The 21,367-nt window shown below is 37.8% G+C and overlaps 1 protein-coding gene across 4 annotated transcripts in view; it reads right to left on the reverse strand.

The window, feature by feature from the left end:
* CCNB3 (cyclin B3) overlaps positions 1-21,367 on the reverse strand; it is a 64,789-nt gene that overhangs the window by 16,247 nt on the left and 27,175 nt on the right. For 2 of the 4 annotated variants that reach the window (XM_060292902.1, XM_060292900.1), the window contains exons 4-7: positions 19,654-19,784; positions 12,388-15,556; positions 11,331-11,429; positions 9,876-9,968 (exon numbers count right to left, since the gene is read on the reverse strand). In XM_060292902.1, the coding sequence (XP_060148885.1) occupies positions 9,876-9,968; positions 11,331-11,429; positions 12,388-15,556; positions 19,654-19,784 (3,492 nt within the window). The remainder of the gene's footprint in view (positions 1-9,875; positions 9,969-11,330; positions 11,430-12,387; positions 15,557-19,653; positions 19,785-21,367) is intronic. The other 2 variants (XM_060292903.1, XM_060292901.1) reach the window with 2 other exon arrangements.

The raw sequence follows: 21,367 nt of genomic DNA on the forward strand, positions 1-21,367 counted from the left end.
TAACACCATGCACAAAAATAAACTCAAAATGGATTCGAGACCTAAATGTAACACCAGACACTATAAAACTCTTAGAGGAAAACACAGGAAGAACTCTCTATGACATAAATCACAGCAAGGTCTTTTTTGATCCACCTACTAGAGAAATGGAAATAAAAACAAAAATAAACAAATGGGACCTAATGAAACTTAAAAGCTTTTGCACAACAAAGGAAACCATAAAGAAGACAAAAAGACAAACCTCAGAATGGGAGAAAATATTTACAAATGAATCAACGGACAAAGGATTAATCTCCAAAATATATAAACAGCTCATGCACCTCAACATTAAAGAAACAATCAACCCAATCCAAAAGTGGGCAGAAGACCTAAATAGACATTTCTCCAAAGAAGACATACAGATGGTCAAGAAGCACATGAAAAGCTGCTCAACATCACTAATTATTAGAGAAATGCAAATCAAAACTACAATGAGGTATCACCTCACACCAGTTAGAATGGGCATCATCAGGAAATCTACAAACAATAAATGCTGGAGAGGGTGTGGAGAAAAGGGAACCCTCTTGCACTGTTGGTGGGAATGTAAATTGATACAGCCACTATGGAGAACAGTATGCAGGTTCCTTAAAAAACTAAAAATAGAATTACCATATGATCCAGCAATCCTGCTACTGGGTATATACCCAGAGAAAACCATAATTCAAAAAGACACATGCACCCCAATGTTCACTGCAGCACTATTTACAATAGCCAGGTCATGGAAGCAACCTAAATGTCCATCGACAGACGAATGGATAAAGAAGAAGTGGTACATATATACAATGGAATATTACTCAGCCATAAAAAGGAACGAAGTTGAGTTATTTGTTGAGACGTGGATGGATCTAGAGACTGTCATACAGAGTGAAGTAAGTCAGAAAGAGAAAAACAAATATCTTATATTAACACATGTATGTGGAACCTAGAAAAATGGTACAGATGAAGCAGTTTGCAGGGCAGAAGTTGAGACACAGATGTAGAGAACAAACGTATGGACACCAAGGGGGGAAAACCGCAGTGGGGTGGGGATGGTGGAGTGCTGAATTGGGCGATTGGGATTGACATGTATACAATGATGTGTATAAAATTGATGTCTAATAAGAACCTGCAGTATAAAAAAATCAAACAAACTAAAAAAACAACTAATACTAAAATTTCTTTGGGTTATTTGTATGGAAATATGTTAATATAAATGTTTCAGACATTACCTGAAATTTCTAAAAATCTTATATGTTCTGTTATAATGTTATAAGTCATAATTCTAGTTATTACTTTAAAATGTATATCTCAGAAATAACTAAATTACCTTGTCAATTGCATTATTATGAACTTTTATCAAATCTTTAACCATGGTCATTTTTAAGTCTTTTGTCATGTACAGACAGTTCTGGGTGTACTCTGATGCTTTTGCAAAAATGTTCCTATAAAAGGGTTTCATCTTCAAGTAATTCATGGAAAAGACTCTGACAAGTACAGGTTTCTGGTAACTGACTATACTGCTGAACTGAATGAATCAGCATTTTCAGAACTCTAATGGAAAACTGATGAATTCATAAAAGTGCTAACAAAAGATGAAGATAAAAAATTAATTTTATGGGACTGAGTGAACTGATGAGGATGATTATAATTTTTGTGACTTTCTGTTTGAATAAAATAAAAATCCCACAAGGACTCAGAGGCAAAAAATATACAAATCAATTTTCACTGCAAAGTAAAGGAGCTGTTACAGCGGAGGATTACTGGACTGAATGTCAATATTATGACATAGTATGAGTGTGTTTCATGTTTGGTAATTGCAATCATTGTTGCTTTTGTTGTGGTCATCCATTTACAATGCTTGGTGTCAGTTTATTTATCTCTTGTAAAAATAAAACACTGTGTGTGTGTGTGTGTGTGTGTGTGTGTGTGTGAAAAATTTAAAAATTAAAAAATAAAAAAGTAAATTAAATAAAAAGGAAATAAGAAAAGTCTGAAGTCAATAATCTAATCTTCCATCTCAAACTACGAAAAGAAGAGCAACTTAAACCCAAAGCAAGAAAAAGGAAACAATAAAAATTAGCATAGATATCAATAAAACTGAAAACAGAAAAACAGAAAACAAATAAAAGCAAAACCTGGTTCTTTGCAAATATCAATAAAAATGATAAACTCCTAGCAAGACTGATAAACAAAAAGAGAGAACACACACATTACCAAATATCAAGAATGAAAGCATCATCAGGAAATGCTATGAACATAAATACAACAACTTAAATGAAAGGACCAATTCTTTGAAAACCACAAAGTTCCAAATTTCATCTGACATGAATAGATAACTTGAATAATCTCATAACTATTAAAGAAATTATATTCTTAGATAAAATTCTTCAGAGAAAAGAAAAAACTTCAGGCCCAGATAGTTTCACATGTGAATTCTACCAAACATTTAAAGAATGAATAATATAAATTCTGCACATCTCTTCTAGAAAAGAGAAGAGAAGGGAATACTTCCCAAATTATATTTTTAACATCTTTATTGGAGTATAATTGCTTTACAATGTTGTGTTACTTTCTGCTGTATAACAAAGTGAATCAGCTATATGTATAGATATATCCCCATATTCCCTCCCTCTTACATCTCCCTCCAACTCTCCCTATCCCACCCATCTAGGTGGTGACAAAGCACCAACTTGATCTCCCTCTGGAATGCAGCTGCTTCCCACTAGCTATCTATTTTACATTTGGTAGTGTATATAGGTCAATGCTATTCTCTCACTGCATCCCAGCTTACCCTTCCCACTCCCCGTGTCCTCAAGTCCATTCTCTACGTCTGGGTCTTCATTCCTGTCCTGCCCTTAGGTTCTTCAGAACCTTATTTTTTTTGCTTACATTCCATATATGTGTTTTAGCATATAGTATTTGTTTTTCTCTTTATGACTTACTTCACTCTGTAAGACAGACTCTAGGTCCATCAAACTCACTACAAACAACTCAATTTCATTTTTTATGGCCGAGTAATATTCCACTGTATATAAGTGCCACAACTTCTTTATCCATTCATCTGTCAATGGACACTTAGGTTGCTTCCATATCCTGGCTACTGTAAACAGAGCTGCAGTGAACATAGTGGTATATGACTCTTTTTGAATTATGGTTTTCTCGGGGTATATGCCCAGTAGTGGGATTGCTGGGTCATATGGAGTTCTATTTTTAGGTTTCTAAGGAACCTGCATACTGTTCTCCATAGTGGCTGTATCAATTTACATACCCACCAACAGTACAAGAGTGTTCCCTTTTCTCCACACCCTCTCCAGCATTTATTGTTTCTAGATTTTTTGATGATGGCCATTCTCACTGGTGTGAGGAGATACCTCATTGTAGTTTTGATTTGTATTTGTCTAATGATTAGTGATGTTGAGCATCCTTTCATGTGTTTGTTCGCAATCTATAAATCTCCTTTGGAGAAATGTCTATTTAGGTCTTCTTCCCATTTTTGGATTGGGTTGTTCGTTGTTTTGATATTGAGCTGCATGAGCTGCTTGTATATTTTGGAGATTAATCCTTTGTCAGTTGCTTCATTTGCAAATATTTTCTCCCATTCTGAGGGTCATCTTTTCATCTTCTTTATGATTTCTTTTCCTGTTCAAAAGCTTTTAAGTTTCATTAGGTCCCATTTGTTTGTTTTTATTTCCATTTCTCTAGGGGGTGGGTCAAAAAGGATCTTGCTGTGATTTATGTCATAGAGTGTTCTGCCTATGTTTTCCATTAAGATTTTTATAGTGTCTGGCCTTACATTTAGGTCTTTAATACCTTTTGAGTTTATTTTTGTATACGGTGTTAGGGAGTGTTCTAATTTCATTCTTTTACATGTAGCTGTCCAGTTTTCCCAGCACCATTTGTTGAAGAGGCTGTCTTTCCACCATTGTATAGTTTGGATCTATCCTGGAGAATGTTCCACGAACACCTGAGAAGAAAGAGTATTCTGTTGTTTTTGGATGGAATGTCCTATAAATATCAATTAAGTCCATCTTCTTTAATGTATCATTTAAAGCTTGTGTTTCCTTATTTATTTTCATTTTGGATGATCTGTCCATTGGTGAAACTGGGGCATTAAAGTCCCCTACTATCATTGTGTTACTGTCGATTTCCCCTTTTATGGCTGTTAGCATTTGCCTTACGTACTGAGGTGTTCCTATGATGGGTGCATAAATATTTACAATTGTTATATCTTCTTCTTGGATTGATCCTTTGATCATTATGTAGTGTCCTTCTTTGTCTCTTGTAATAGTCTTTGTTTTAAAGTCTATTTTGTCTGATATGAGAATTGCTACTCCAGCTTTCTTTTGATTTCCATTTGCATGGAATATCTTTTTCCATCCCCTCTCTTACAGTCTGTATCTATCCCTAGGTCTGAAGTGGGTCTCTTGTAGACAGCATATATATATGGGTTTTGTTTTTGTATGCATTCAGCCAGCCTATGTCTTTTGGTTGGAGCATTTAATCCATTTACCTTTAAGGTAGTTATCAATATGTATGTTCCTATTACCATTTTCTTAATTGTTTCAGGTTTGTTATTGTAGGTCTTTTCCTTCTCTTGTGTTTCCTGCCTAGAGAAGTTCCTTTAATGTTTGTTGTAAAGCTGGTTTGGTGGTGCTGAATTCTCTTAGCTTTTTCTTGTCTGTAAAGGTTTTAATTTCTCTGTCGAATCTGAATGAAATCCTTGCTGGGTAATCTTTTTTGTAGGTTTTTCCCTTTCATCACTTTAAATATGTCCCGCCACTCCCTTCTGGCTTGCAGAGTTTCTGCTGAAAGATCAGCTGTTAACCTTATGGGGATTCCCTTGTATATTATTTTTTGCTTTTCCCTTGCTGCTTTTAATATTTTTATTTTGTATTTAATTTTTGATAATTTTATTAATATGTGTCTTGGCATGTCTCTGCTTGGATTTATCCTGTATGGGACTCTCTGCACTTCCTAGATGTGACTGACTATTTCTTTTCCCATGTTAGGGAAGTTTTCAACTATAATCTCTTCAAATATTTTCTCAGTCCCTTTCTTTTTTCTCTTCTTCTTCTGGGACCCCTATAATTCAAATGTTGGTATGTTTAATATTGTCCCAGAGATCTCTGAGACTGTCCTCAATTCTTTTCATTCTGTTTTCTTTATTCTGCTCTGCTGTAGTTATTTCCTCTATTTTATCTTCCAGGTCACTTATCCGTTCTTCTGCCTCAGTTATTCTGCTATTGATTCCTTCTAGAGATTTTAAATTTCATTTATTTTGTTGTTCTTCACTGTTTGCTCTTTAGTTCTTCCAGAAAGAACTAAAGAACCAGAAAAATACAGTACACAAATATTTTTAAAAAGAACACTACAGACCAACATATATCATAAACATAGATGCAAAAATCCTCAACAAAATATTAGCATATAAGATTTGCAATACATAAGAATAATACTCCAGAACCAAGTGGAGTTTATCCCAGGAATATGAGCCTGCTTCAATATTTAAAAATCAATATAATCCACCACATCAATAGGCTAAAGCCAAAAACAAAATCAATAGATGCAGGAAAAAAGCGTTTGACAAATTTAACATTGTCATGATAAATATGTATCAGCAAACTAAGAATGGAAAGTAAATTTCTCAACCTGATCAAAGGTAGCAGCAAAAACTCTACAGTTAAGATCATACTAATGGTGAAAGATTAACTGCTTTATTTCGAAGATCAGGGACAAGACAAGGTTGTCCACTCTTACTGATTCTATCAACATCATAATTAAGTCCTGCACAGTGCAATAAAACACAAAAATGAAGTTAAATGTATACAGACTGGAAAGGGATCAAACTGTCTCCATTTGCAAATGACATAATTGTCTATGTAGATAACTTCAAGAAATCTACCAAAAAAAGAACTCCTAAGATTTAATAAGTGAGTTTTAGCAAGATCATAGAAAACAAGGTCAACACACAAATATCAATATTTCATATTGGCACTGTACAAATGGAAACCAAAAAAATTTTTAAATACCATTTACAATAGCTACAAAAAAGAAAATATTTGGGTATAAATCTAACAAAACATGTACAGGATCTGTATGTTTTTTTTAAAAAAAATCAAAGAAAATCTAAATACATGAGAGACATACTACATTCATGGTTCATGGGTTGGAAGATTCAACATAGAAAAAAATGTTGATTCTATGCAAATTCACCTATAAATGTGTATTGGGGGTCCCCAAGACCACCTCCAGGTACAATGATTCCTAGGATGACTCACAGGACTCAGCACATAGTCACACTCATGGCTATGATTTATTATAGCAAAAGATACAAAGCAAAGAGAAAAGGAGCATGGGCAAAAATTGGTGAAAACCAGAAGCAAGCTTCCAAGAGTCCTATTCCCGCAGAGTCTCTCAGGATGCAGTTAATTCCTCCAGCAATAAGACGGAACAATACGTGTCAAGTGTTGTGTAACAGGGAAGCTCATTAATGACTCAGTGCCTAACATTTTACTGGGAGCTGGTCACATAAACACTCTACCTAACATGGACCAAAGTTCCAGACTCGCAGAAGGAAAGCAGGTGTTCAGAATAAACCATAGTGTTTGCACAAAGAGTTTAGGCACAGTTATCATTAGGGGAGAATTTTACAGCAGTGTAGGGAACTGCTTACCAATCAAGTTCCCAGATGCCAGCCAAAGGGCAACCTTGCAAACAGGCCTTTCTAAGGCTAGTAGCATCATGCCTGTTATGTTAACTCTTTTCTGCACAAGATGTAATTCAATTCCAATCAAACCCTCAGCGGGATTTTTTAGTAGATATAGACAAACTGATTCTAAAATTTGTCTAGAAAGGCTAAGACACTAGAATAGCTAAAACAATTTTGAAAAAAAAGACAGAATAGGGTTGGAAGAATCATGTTACCTCGTTTTAAGACTTACTATAAAACTATAGAAATAAAGGCTGCAATACTGGCAAAGGGATAGACACAGATCAATGAAACAGAATATTTAAAAAAAGTATAGAAATAGACCCACACAAATAAGGCAAACAGATTTTTGGCAAAGGTGCAAAAGCAATTTAGTGGAGAAAGTATATTTTTCCACAAATGGTATTAGAACAATTAGACATCCATATGCAAAACAATGAAACTTGATTTCAAAACCTGCATACCTTATATAAAAATTAACTCAAAATGAATTATAGATTTAATGTTAAAGCTATAAAATTTTTAGATAAAATATGGGAGAAAATATTCATGACCTAGGTTTAAGCAGAGTTCTTAGATATGACACAAAAATTGCAATCCATACAGAAAACATCGAAAAACTGGACTATCAAAATCAGAAATTTTTGCTCTGTGAAAGACACAGATAAAAGAATCAAAAGACTACAGACTGGTAGGATATGTTTGTAAATCACACATCCAACAAAGGATTTGCATCCAGAACATGTAAAGAACTCTCATAACTTGACACAAAGAAAATAAACTACCCAATTTAAAACTGGGCAAAAGACACAGACACTTCATCAAAAAGGATATACAGATGACAAGTATGATGTTCAACATCATTAGCAAATGCGAATTAGAACTACGGTGAGATTCCTCTACACATCTATATGGCTAAAGTTTAAAAAAAAATACCCAGTGCTGACCAGGAATTCAGAGCAGCTAGAACTCTCATACACTGCAGGTGAGAGTGCAAGATGATACAGTCACTCTGTAGCACTTTCTCATTAAGTTAAACATACATTTATCATATGACACAGCAATCCCATTCCTGGGTATTGATGTTAGGAATGAAAACTTATATTCACATAAAACCCTGTAAATTAATGTTTATAGATGTTCTTTTCACAGTCTCAGAAACTGGAAACAACCCAAATGGCCTTCAATGGGTGAAGGGTTAAACTAACCTTGGTACATCCATACCATGGAATACTACTCAGCAATAAAAAGGAATGAACTATTGATACACACAACTTGGACAGACCTCAAGGGAATTATGGTGAGTGATAAAAGTCAATCCCAAAATGTTACAAAGGTCAAAAAGAGAAAAACAAATACCGTATGCTAACACATATATATGGAATCTTAAAAAAAAAATTGGTTCTGAACATCCTAGGGCCAGGACAGGAATAAAGATGCAGACATAGGGCTTCCCTGGTGGTGCAGTGGTTGAGAGTCCGCCTGCTGATGCAGGGGACGCGGGTTCGTGCCCCGGTCAGGGAAGATCCCACGTGCCGTGGAGCGGCTGGGCCCGTGAGCCATGGCCACTGAGCCTGCGTGTCCGGAGCCTGTGCTCCGCAATGGGAAGGGCCACAACGGTGAGAGGCCTATGTACCGAAAAAAAAAGATGCAGACGTAGAGAATGGACTTAAGGACACGGGGAGGGGGAAGGGTAAGCTGAGACGAAGTGAGAGAGTGGCACTGACATATATACACTACCAAATGTAAAACAGATAACTAGTGGGAAGCAGCTGCATCGCACAGGGAGATTAGCTCAATGCTTTGTGACCACCTAGAGGGGTGGGATAGGGAGGGTGGGAGGGAGATGCAAGAGGGAGGGGATATGGGGATATATGTATACATATAGCTGATTCACTCTGTTATACAGCAGCAACTAACACAACAATGTAAAGCAATTATACTCCAATAAAGATGTTAAAAAAAAAAGCGGGGGATAATAAACACACACAAATGTTAACACTGTTTGTACGTTGTGGGATCATAAGTAATTATAATTTCTTACTTTGCTATAATAATTATGAATTTTGTGCAATAAAAATAACAAAACTTTTTTATTAAAAGATTCAGTTCATCATTCCAGCTGCTAGAGACATTTTATCTGTTATCCATTTATTTCCTACCCCTACTCCCAGTTTCATGCCATCTGTGAATTTGATGAGATGATCTTCTCTGTTCTCATCTACATCACTTATAAAAATATTGATCAGAACAAAGTCCACTGGCAGTCTACTAGAAATCTCTTTCTTGCTTGGTAATGATCAGCAATCTTTGTGATCAATTTTACTTATTTAAGATTTACTCAAATTCTACTCTTATCTAATTTACTATTTTGCATCATTTCCATAAGATGACATTTTCATGCTTTGCTGATGTTCAAATATACCATGTCTACCACATTTCCCTGGTCTGTCACTCCAAAGTGAGCCTGAACCATTACTCTGGTACTTAAAGGATATTAAACTATATTACATTTTCTTCCCAATTATATAGTAAGCCTCTGCTGGGCATATACTATGCTTTATATTTCCTTGCAAACTCCACAGCAATCCTTTCAATTCCATTCATTCAACAAATATTTATTGACACCTACTACGTCCAGGTACTATTCTGGACTACCTTTGTTAGTATAAAGTGATAATTAAGTATTCATAACAATATTCCCTCAACATCCAACCCTCAACAAACAGCCATTTGCCCTGTTTGGGGCTACAATGTCCTTCCTATTACCCATCCCATCCAAAGCTTGAGAGACTTTGTCACTAACCCCTATCCAAATCACAAGATATACTTTTACAGGATTTTGAGAATGATTAAACTGACATACCATCATTGCCTTTTCTAGAAATCTCTCTCCTTCCACTGGGTTCTCCGAGTGTCTTATTAATAACATTCTTATAGTACTTAGTATATTCTACTTTGTATCGTTCTTATCTGCCTGCTTGTCTTATCTTGTCCCCTAGGTCATAAGCTCCCTGAGGGCAGGAATCATGGCTTATTCAGCTCTGTAGACCCAGTAAATTTTTACTACGTTTGGGACCTGGCAATGCTGAATGAATAATTGATAAAGAGAATATCAGCCCCTTAAGGCAGCAGTTGTCAGGCTTACCTGCACCTCCACCAACCAGTCCACGAGAATGGCCCTCATGTCACTGTTGATATCATTCTGCCTGGTCATGTATTTTTTAAGTATGAACTTTTCCTGGCAGCAAGAAGAAAGAAGTGTTAACAAATAAACTCTTCCTGTAGTTCAAAAATTGTAACTTGGGAAAAAATATTTGCAACTAGTATCTCAGAAAAAAATTGTAACCTAAGTAATTTCCTCAGGGTTCTAAATCATTATTTTCAGCTGGTATCAGATAGGGGCAGATAAAAGTATCCTTTTCCAGACAAGTTTCAGTTATCCTTAGGAAATGGACACACATGATATTTAAGTGTCAGGGTGGATAGCGAGGAGTCCAGGAGAATATGGAATATGGGCAGGAATACACCTATGACTATAGATGAATACCAAAGAGATTCTGCCCCTTCTTTGCAATTCAGTCTAAAGCACAATACCAGGCTGTGTAGAGGAGTCCTTCTCAAACTTTAACATGCATATGTGAAAGATACTTGAGGATCTTTAAAATTCACATTCTAATTTAGAAGGTTTGGGGTGAGGCTAGGTTTCTGCATATCTTTTTTTTAATTTAATTTTATTTATTTTTTTATATAGCACGTTCTTATGTTATTGATTTTAGTTAGTGTATATATGTCAATATATATGTCAATCCCAATCTCCCATAAGATCCCCAGTGAAACCAATACTGCTGAGCTAAGGCCTGCACTTTTAGTATAGTAATCTCTTGCTTCCTCCAAGGTATACTAGAAAAAGTACAGGCACTGGAGTCAGTTAATCTATTGCTGTGTCTCTAGAGAGAAGATGAGATATTCATCTTTCCTCTTATGCATGGCTTGCTAAAATTCTAGTTAGTAGATAACCTTGGTCCCATCTGTTCCACTGAGAGACAGAAGAAAATCTGGAATTGATGAATATTAGTGGTAAAAGAGACTGGCAGATTTCAAAGGAGAAAGAAAATTTCACCAGGTTGGAGAGCTGGAATAAAAGGTCTGGTTTTACATATGATGCCAGAAACTTGCACAGAGAAAGGAAAAGATCCCTAAGAGCAGTCACTCAGAAAGAGCCCGCTTGACAATTTTTGTGTCTGAGATTAGCTCCTCAACAATTAGAGGTGTAGGCTTATGGTCTCCAAGGTAATTAGACTTTAGTTCATATCCCAGATCTACCACATACTATTTGTGTTGACTGAGCAGTTTCCTCCAACTATAAAAAGGAGATAATAATACCTACCATCATGAAGTTATTGGGAAAATTAAACAAGATAATGTTTATAAATCCCTTAGCACAATGTTTAACTCATAGTATGCTACCAGTAGATGTCAGTTGCTGCTAATATTGTTTTCATCATCATTATTACCTCCCCTTTAAACTTGCATTTGAAGGATGTGTGATGAGAAAATGAGAACTGGAAATCATTGCCCCTCACCCTCACCACCTACACACCTCTCTCTCCTTCATGTAACTGAAGATATCCTTAGCATATATTGAGTTGAAAAATGGATCACTGTGGTCCTTGTCAATATCCTCCAGTGGGGTCATCTGCTTGGAAATCACCAGAAAGACATATTAAGAGAAAGATTCCAAGGAAAGCTTAGCACACATACATAAAAAATGACTCCTTTCTTCCCACTGTCATCTCCTCCTAAGGTTCCTCAAGCCTTATATGTCCTGGGCCATAACAGAGCACCCCTTGGCCCTGTAATCCTCATACTGTTGAGTAACCAAGAAATGCTTAGTCCTCCTGTACATACCGGCTCTGCCCTAAGAAACAGACACTATTTTTACAGGTAAACTCAAGATTCTCCAAGAAAGACATTCTTGTCTTACTCTTTCAAATTATGTCACCTGTCTTCTTAGGTCCCTTGTTATGTCTCAGTGCTTTGATCTGGCCCAGTTCATCTTCTTGTTAGCCTTTTCCTCCCTTCTACACATTTAACCAGGTTGTTCTGCCTACAAGAGGGGTCTTTCTTCTTCTGCTTGCCAAATTTCATCCCTTAGTCCTTCCAATTTACAACTTAAAAACCATCTTCCTTGGAAGATGCCTCTGTGAACTTAATCCATCTTTAGCTAAGATCCAATGTAATGCAGACTGCAATTACTAAGAAAGGCAATTTCCTGAAAGAAATTGTCTAGCCACTACTGAAAAGCATATATATACATACATATATATATATATTATATATATATGTATATAATATACACACACACACACACACATACACACACACACACACACACACACACACACACACACACACACACACACACACACACACACACACACACAGTATTCCAGACCCTTGGGGGGTATTCCTGGAATAAATACTTTCTAATTGCTCAGGTACATCACTACGCCAATCACAAAGTCAAGAGATTCCACAAGGCCAACTTGATTTAATACCAATTGCTTAGGAAGGCAAAAAAAATCTCTTTGCTAGCAGCCACCTCCAGGACAACAAAGAACACTTCATCTAATTTAAGAAGAAAGAAAGCAGAATACCTCCTTCTCTGATCTCTTGTCCTGAGATGAGAAAGGTTCATTGGAACTGGATTCACAAGTACTGGACTGGCTTGTGGTACTGAACTTGCCCACACTGGACATGGTGACAGTGCTGGACAAGCCTGTTCTAGAGTCAGGGGCAGTGGTAGACACATGTGGGCTGGTTTCAACTTGGAGGATGATGAAATCTTTGATAAAGGTGTCTTCTTTGTGAGTGAGATTCTTTTGCAAGGCCAATGGCTCCTTGGAAGACAAGTCTTTCTCACTGCTGGGCTTCTCCTGCAAGGCCAAGTACTCCTTCAGGATAGGCTCCTCCTCAATTGTGGGATTCTCCTGCAAGGCCAAGGGCTCCTCAAAGAGGGTCTCTTTCTCACTCGTGGGCTTCTCCTGCAAGGCCAAGGACTCCCTCAAGATGATTTCCTTCTCAATGCTGGGATTCTCCTGCAAGGCCAGGGGCTCCTTCAGGATAGTCTCCTCCTCAATTGTGAGATTCTCCTGCAAGGTCAAGGACTCCCTCAGGATGGTCTCCTTTTCAATGCTGGGCTTCTCCTGCAAGGCCTGTGGCTGCTTAATTAGGGACTCCTCTTCAATGGTGATGTTTTCTTGCAAGGCCAACTGCTTTTTCAAGAGGAACACCTCCCCCTGAGCAGTGGGCTTCTTCTTTAAAGATAATTGCCCCTCTATGCTCACTGCCACCTCAGTGGAGAGCTCTTCCTTCAGAACCAACGGTTTCTTGAAAAGGAATTCCTCTTCAGTGGTGCTTTTGTCCTGCAAAGCCAACAGTGCCTTCAAGGAGTCCTCTTTGTTATCAGTCTTCTTCTGCAAGGCAAAAGACTTCCTGAAGAGGGACTCATCTTTGTTGGTAGGTTTAACATGCAGTGAAAATGGCTCCTGAAAGGGGAATTCCTCCTCAGCGGTAGACCTCTCCTCCAAGGTCAATGGCTCCTTAATATATGATTCTTCTTCAGTGGTGATATTCTCCTGCAAGGCCAATGGTTTCTTTGAGAGGGACACCTCTTGCAGAGTGGTGTGCCTCTCTTTCAGTACAGATGGATCCTGGAAGAGGAACTCTTCAGTTGTAGACTTTTTTTTAAAGGGCAACAGCTCCTTAAAGAGTGACTCCTCTTCAGAGGTAGTCTTCTCTATGACCAGCGGCTTCTTTAAGAGGAACGTCTTCCCCTGAGTGATTTGCCTCTTTTTTAAAGATACCGGTGTCTTGGTTAGAATTGTCTCATCAGTTGAAGACTTCTTCCTAAATGACATTGGCTCCATAAAGGAGGAGTCCTCACCTTCACCAATCATATTCTGCAAGTCCAACTGTTCTTGGAAGATAGGCATCATCATTTGAGTGGTACACTTTTTCTTCTTTAAAGATAATGACTCCTTGGTAGAGATTGCCACATCTGTGGTATGTTTCTTCCTAAATGACACTGGATCCATAAGAAATTCATCTTTACTGTCTATATTCTCCTGCAATGCCCATAGCTTCTTTAAGAGGACCACATCCCCCTGAATGGTGTGCTTCTCTTGCAGTGCAGATGGTTTCTTCAAGAGGGACTCCTCCTCAGTGGTAGGCTTTTTTTTAAAGGATAATGGCTCCTTAATGAGTGACGTCTCTTCAGAAATGGTCTGCAATACTAGTGGCTTGGTCAAACAGGACACCTTACCCTGACTGGTACACTTCTTCTTTAAAGACAACAGCTTGTTAGAGGAGGTTGCCTCCTCAATGGTACGCTTCTTGTTAAAAGCCAAAGGCTCCCTTAAAAGGGACTCCTCTGCAGTTGGAGTCTTCTGCAAGACCAACGGCTTCTCCAAGATGGACAACTCCTCCCGAGTGGTGTGCCTCTCCTGCAATGCTGATGGCTCTTGGAAAAGGGACTCCTTAGTGGTAGGCTTCTTCTTAAGGGATAACGGCTCCTTAATGAGTGACTTCTCTTCAGAGGTGGTCTTCTGTAATACTAGTGGCTTCTTCAAGCGGTACCTCTTCCCCCGAGTAGTATGCTTCTTCTTTAAAGGTAATGGCTTCTTGGAAAGGGTTGCCTCCTTAGTAGTATGCTTCTTCCTTGAGGAAATTGGCTCCATAAGAAATTCATCTTCGCCATCCTTTTTCTCCTGCAATGCCTCTGGCTTCTTCAAAAGGGTAACCTCCCCATCAGTGGTGTGCTTCTCTTGCAACACAGATAGCTCCTGGAAGAGGGACTCCTCCTTAGTGGTAGGCTTCTTTTTAAAGGACAATGACTCCTTGATAAGTGCCTTCTCTCCAGAGATGGTCTTCTGCAATACTAATGGCTTCTTCAAGTGGGCTATCTTCCCCTGAGTAGTGCACTTCTTCTTTAAAGATAATGGCCTTGTGGTGAAGGTTGTCTCCACTGTGGTAGGTTGTTTCTTAAAAGCCAATGGTTCCTTAAAGACAGAATCCTCTTCAGTGTCGATCTTCTCCTGAAAGGCCAATGATTTCTTCAAGATGGACACCTCTTGTTCAGTGGTGTGCTTCTTTGGCAATGCAGATGGCTCCTGGAAAAGGCACTCCTTCTCAGTGGTAGGCTTTCTCTTAAAAGACAACAGCTCCTTAGCGAGTGACTTCTCTTCAGAGGTGATCTTCTGCAATACTAGTGGCTTCTTCATACAGGACATCTTCCCCTGAGTGGTACACTTTTTCTTTAAAGATAACAGCTTCTTGGTGGGGGTTGCCTCCTCAGTTTTAGGCTTCTTCCTAAAGTTTATGGGCTCCATAAAGAAAGAATCCTCTTCAACACTGATGTCCTGCAATGCCAACTCCTCCCTCGTGCAGGACTGCTTCCCCTGATGTGTGCACATATTCTTTAAAGATAATGTACTCTTGTTGATGGCTGCCTTCTCAGTTTTATGCTTCTCCCCAAAAGTCACTGGCTCTACAACATCACTGTCAGTCTCATCCTGCAAGGATAGTGGCTTCTCTAAGAGGGACACCTCCCTCTGATTTGTGCTCTTCTTTAATGACCCCTTGATGAGGATTGTATCCTCAGTAGTGGGTTCCTCTTTTAAAATGAATGGCTTTTTGAAAAGAGATGCCTCCTCAGTAGTGGGTGTCTTGGAGCTGGTAGATATCTCCAGAATGAATGGTTTATCTATAATATTTGGTACCATGGTGGTTGAGACTACTACTGGTGAGAGTTCCAGCTTATTATACCTGTAAAGGAAACAATGTCTGGGTAAGAAGAATGTAGTTCCTAGAATCCTCACCTACCATCTCGTTTTGTCACTCTACTTACTAAATGTATGGAAGTGGAAAGGGCTTCAACCCCAAGAGACAGACTAGAGGGTAAAAATCAATGGGTACCATAGTAAATCAACTAAGTAGCACACAGTATAGTTTCTATGACCTAGGTCCCCATACTTTTCCAAAAAATTTCCCCTGAAATCCATGTTATTTATGCTTTCTCATATATGATTTATTAACTTTATTTATATACAAAGGCTTTTATTATAATACTTACCACATTGTATGAGTGACTGGCTTATATATGTCTCCCTCACTAGCTGCATTTATCTGTCTTTGTCTATCAGCACCAGGCATCTGATAAAATTCAGGTTGAAATTAATATTGTTTAAAGGCTTATGAGAGAGGATTATAAGAGAGAGGCTTATAAAAGGCTTATAAGAGAAAGTTGGGCTGGTACTTATTGTTCATGGTATCTAACCATATTCCTTTCACTCTAGGCTATTCACAAGATGCTTTCCTAGTGGAGATAATAAAAAAGACCAAAATAAACATTTGTTCACATGTGTCAGATGCAAAGCTTTGTTTTGAATAGGACTGCATATCCAATCAGAGTGACTAACCTGGTGTGACCAAATCTCTGGATGACTAGAAATCAGAATAAGAAAAGGGAGAGAATTAAAGGTAAATATGATCAGTCTGAACAAGAGTAAGTACCTTCAAAAGACTAGATATTATATGATTCCTTTTATATGAAACATCCAGAGGAGACATATCCATAGGGGTATATCCATAACAGAAAATAGGTTGGTGGTTGCCTGAAGCAATTAGGCAAGAAAATAAAATAAAAGGGATCTAGATTGGAAAGGAAGAAGTAAAACTACTTATATTAGCAGATGACATAGTCTTATACATAGAAAATCCTAAGGAACCCACACACAAATACTATTAGAACTAATATACAAGTTCAGCAAAGTTCTATGATTCAAGATCAATATACAGAAATCACATGTATTTCTATATCCTTGCAATGAACAACATGAAAATGAAATTATGAAAACAATTCCATTTACAATAGAATCAAGAAGAATAAAATGCTTAGAAATAAATTTAATAAAAGAGGTGAGAAATTTATACTCTGAAAAGTACAAAAAAATGTTAAAAGAAATTAAAGATCTAAATAAATGAAAAGACATCCCATGTTCCTGGACTTAGTATTAAGATGGTAATACTCCCCAAATTGATTTACAGGTTCAAGGCAACTTCTATAAGAATCCCAGCTGGCTTATTAGTAGAAATTGACAAGCTGATTCTAAAACTTATATGGAATTGCAGGGAACCCAGAAGAGCCAAAACAATCTTGAAAAAGAGGAACAACGTTGGAGGGATCACACTTCCCAATTTCAAAACACACTACAGAACAACAATAATCAAGATACCATAGTACTGGCATAATGAAAGACACGTAGGTCAATGGAATAAAATTGAGAGTTCAGAAATAAACACATGTACAGTCAGCTGATTTTCAACAAGGGTGCCAAGACAATTAAGTGGAGAAAGATTAGTCTTTTCAATAAATGGTGCCGAGGCAATTGGATATCTATCAATACATGCAAAACAATGAAGTTAAACCCCTAACATACACCAACAATAAAAATTAACTCAAAATGAATCAACAATCTAAGTTAAGAGCTAAAAATTTTAAACTCTAAAAAGAAAAAAATCTTAAAAGTAAATGTTCATAACCTTGGATTTGGCAATGGTTTCTTAGATTATGATACCAAAAGCATAAGCAACAAAAGAATAAATTGGATTTCATTACAATTAAAAACATTTATGCCTCAAGGAACACCAAGAAGAAAATGAAAAGACCTACAGAATGGAGGAAAAGTACTTGCTAATCATATATCTGATCAGGGACTTGTATCTAAACTATATAAAGAATTCTTACAACTCAATAATGAAATGATCAATAACCAAATATTTTAAATCAGCAAAGGATCTGAATAGACATTCCTCCAAAGAAGATATGCAAGTGGCCAATAAGCACATGAAAGATTCCCAAATCATTAGTCATCAGAGAACTGCAAATCTAAACCACAATGAGATACCATCCCACACTCACTAGAAAGGCCATTTAAAAAACAAACAAACAAAAAACCCAGAAAATGGCAAGGATGTGGAAAATTCAAAACCCTCATCCACTGCTGGTAGGAATGTAAGATAGTGCAACCACTATGGAATACAGTTTGGCAGTTCCCCAATGAGTTCAACATAGAATTACCATATGACCCAGCAATTTCTAGTTACATATGCAAAAGAATTAAAAACAGGTGTTCAAACAAAAATTTGTACACAGGTGTTCACAGCAGCACTATTCACAATAACCAAAAGGTGGAAACAATTCAAACGTTCATCAACTGATGAATGGATAGACAAAATATGGTACATTCATACAATGGAATATTATTTGGCAATAAAAGAGGATGAAGTACTAATACCTGCTACAACATGGATGAACCCTCAAACATCATGCTGAGTGAAAGAAGCCAGATACAAAAGACGACACATTGTACAATTCCATTTCTGGGAAACGTCCAGTATGGATAAATCTATAGAGACAGAAAGTAGACTAGTGGTTGCCTACAGATGGGGAGGACTGAGAGGTGGTAGCTAAAGGTAGAGTTCCTTTTGGGGTTGATGAAAACATCCTAAAATTCACTGTGGTGATGGCTGCATAACTCTGTGAATATACTAAAAACCATTGAATTGTACATTTTAAGAGGGTGAATTGTGTATGTGAATTATATCTTAATAAAGCTGTTACCAAAAAAAAAACCCACTTAGAATAATGTGTGATTACAGTGAACTCTCAATAGATGTTAGCTATTAGCTCTAGCACTATTATTAGGGTCCATTTCACTGAACTCTGAATGAGGACAAGAATGTTTATGGCATTTTGTGAGGATTTCCCTGCTAAAGTCAGAATGGTGAAAGAAATTCAAAAGAAAATAACACAGGGAATTAAGGTCAAAATACACATGCAAATCCCAGGAATTTCATTTCAGCAAGAAACTGAGTGGGCTAAATGCTAATCTTCTGGTATGATTTCTTTCTGCTGGGTAATTAGCAAAGTGTCCTGTGGACCTGGCATGTTAATTTTTAGGAGTTCCCCAAACTTTTCCCCTTACCATTTGGAACCCATGCTTAGCTGGGTTATAGCTATCTAGCTGATCTATTCTATTCTTCCAGAAAGAAGTAATTCCCACTGGAATGAGGAGAGGATATAAAAAGGTCTCACTCCACTTTCTAACTCTTCTTCTAATAGAAGATTTCCTAGGAGTAAATCCTTTTCCCGATCCTAGATGAGAATACTCCTATCTACTTGCAGAACCTGTGATCAGTTCCCTATAACAGCGGACAACACACATTTCTGGCCTAAGGAGATAGTAATTTCTCTACAGTAAAAAGGAACAAGCCTCCCCCTAAGGTTTCTAATGGGATAAGCAGACTGGCAAGCTATCAGCCAGCTGCTGAGAATCCCCTGAAAAGTTAAGTTGCATCCACACTCTCAACCACAGAGTAGCTCAGTCAAGGACTGAAGTACTAAAATAGAGAAAGATGAGCACAAGAACTTTTGGCAAATTCCTCAATGACAACAGCTCTTTCAATATGCACACACCATGTGGGTGGGTGACAGAGGGAAAGAGGGGGAGGGGGAGAGGGAGGGGAGGGGGAGGGGGAGGGGAGGGGGAGGGAGAGAGGGAGAGAGGGAGAGAGGGAGTGAGGGAGTGAGGGAGTGAGGGAGTGAGGGAGTGAGGGAGTGAGGGAGTGAGGGAGTGAGGGAGAGGGGCAAAGAGAAAGAGAGAGAAAGATTGGGGGTGGTGGTGAGATGAGGCCTATAATTCTTCAGCAATTTAGTCCATCTAAGCACCCGGAGTTAATGTAATACTCACCACTGTAGCTCACTAAAAATGTTCTCAATGGGGACAAAAGGCAGTCAAAAGGATGTCACACCCTCTCCTTTACCATATAAAACAATGCCATCTGACTACCCTCGTACTCACCCACGAGCACGTGTGTTCCTGTTTATCTTCTTGGAAACATCTTTAACAAACTCATTACTGGCTTCTTTCTTGGGCTTGGCAGGTTGACTTTGAGAAGCCTGCAAGGAAAAAATAAAGGTGGGGGGGCTGGTCTGGAGGAGGAAGCAAGGAAATGGAGAGAGAGAGAGAGAGAGAGAGAGAGAACCTCAAATTAACCAATAGGTGGTTCTCACAGGAAGGTCCTGACACACATCCACACCCTGGACACCTTGTTTGGGTGTTCCCAGGAACATTGATCAAAACATCTTACAACCAGTATGGTACTGGTGCCAACTAGTTATGATGGAAGCTAGCAGTACAGTAGTCCTGGTGCATATTAGCTAAATAGCAGCCCTAAGTGATTTCAAGATACATATGATGTAGTTCTGATCTCCAATGTCAGGCATATGGCTGGTAAATTCTCAAAAAGATGTTTTGTAAACATCACATTCCATTTTGACCCCATAAGATGTTCAGAGGAGGGAAAAGGTAATATAACTGGCTTTGCTGCCTGAGTATACCAAGATCAACTAGCTTTTCAGGATAGACCTCTAATACAACACTACCTGTGATACATCTATCCCATCTCACTGAGGGGATATTTATTTAACATGGGGCTCTGGAAAGCTCCACCAGAAACTCTAATCATGACTAATTCTATTAAACAGTAGAAGAGATCATGGGACTGTGAATAATGTCAGTAAAAATAATCTTAAAGGTTATGCCTTTAAAATGAAACAAATGGAATCTAATTATATTCCAAATAAATACCATAACCACACTGAAGGACAAAAGAAAGAAAACAGAAGGAAATACAAGATAATAAACAACTAATCCAAGTAAACACAGACTATACACCCTCACCATATACATCCTCAGTCAGGATGTGTTTGTGGGATGGTGGAGAATATTGCAAATAAATCTGGAACTCTTTTTAGTAGGTGTGTTTATTATGGTGGTGTGGAAGAAGTAATTCTGAAACTCTTTTAGATGTATTATAGTATTGAGTAAATGTGTTGATGATCTTGTGAACCATGGTTCTCATTGTAGAGAAGGAACATATAAACACGGATTGAGGAATACAAGAAAGAACCCTGTACGTTTTGGAATGGGAGTTGTGTGGACTCATGATTTCTTAAATAGGTATATGTGTATATACATCTGAGTATACAGGAGTGTGTGTATTTGTATATATAGATATATGTGTATATATATATATGTTTAAGTACAGATGTGTGTGTATCTATATGTATATATACATGCAGACATTTCCTAACTCTGTCTGCAGAAAGGGCAGAAAAAGCAGACACCCCAGTAGCACACCTAGCACTGAGATCTTGGTCTCTAATACTATTCCCCATTAAAAGGAACAGGAATTCTTCACAGAAATGGTTGACTCCATGCCAATAAAATAGGTACAAGAACATCCTGGAACATCCTGTTATGCTGGAAAGAAAATGTTCAAAAAAATGATGATAGTATGTCACAAAGACACAGTAGTCAGATTAAGGGGGGCCCTAGTGACCAAATTTGGGACAATTTGAGCACCAAAATAATAAAATACAATACTGAACAACAAACCACTGAAAAAACAGGAATTCATAAGTCTATACCAATAATAAATAAACAGGGAAGAAGGGAGGCCTCTGCTTGTAGACTGGTAAATGGGGAGCAAGTGCTAGAGTTGGAAAAATCA

The sequence above is a fragment of the Globicephala melas genome, chromosome X, assembly GCF_963455315.2.
Source record: "Globicephala melas chromosome X, mGloMel1.2, whole genome shotgun sequence".
NCBI lineage: Eukaryota > Metazoa > Chordata > Mammalia > Artiodactyla > Delphinidae > Globicephala > Globicephala melas.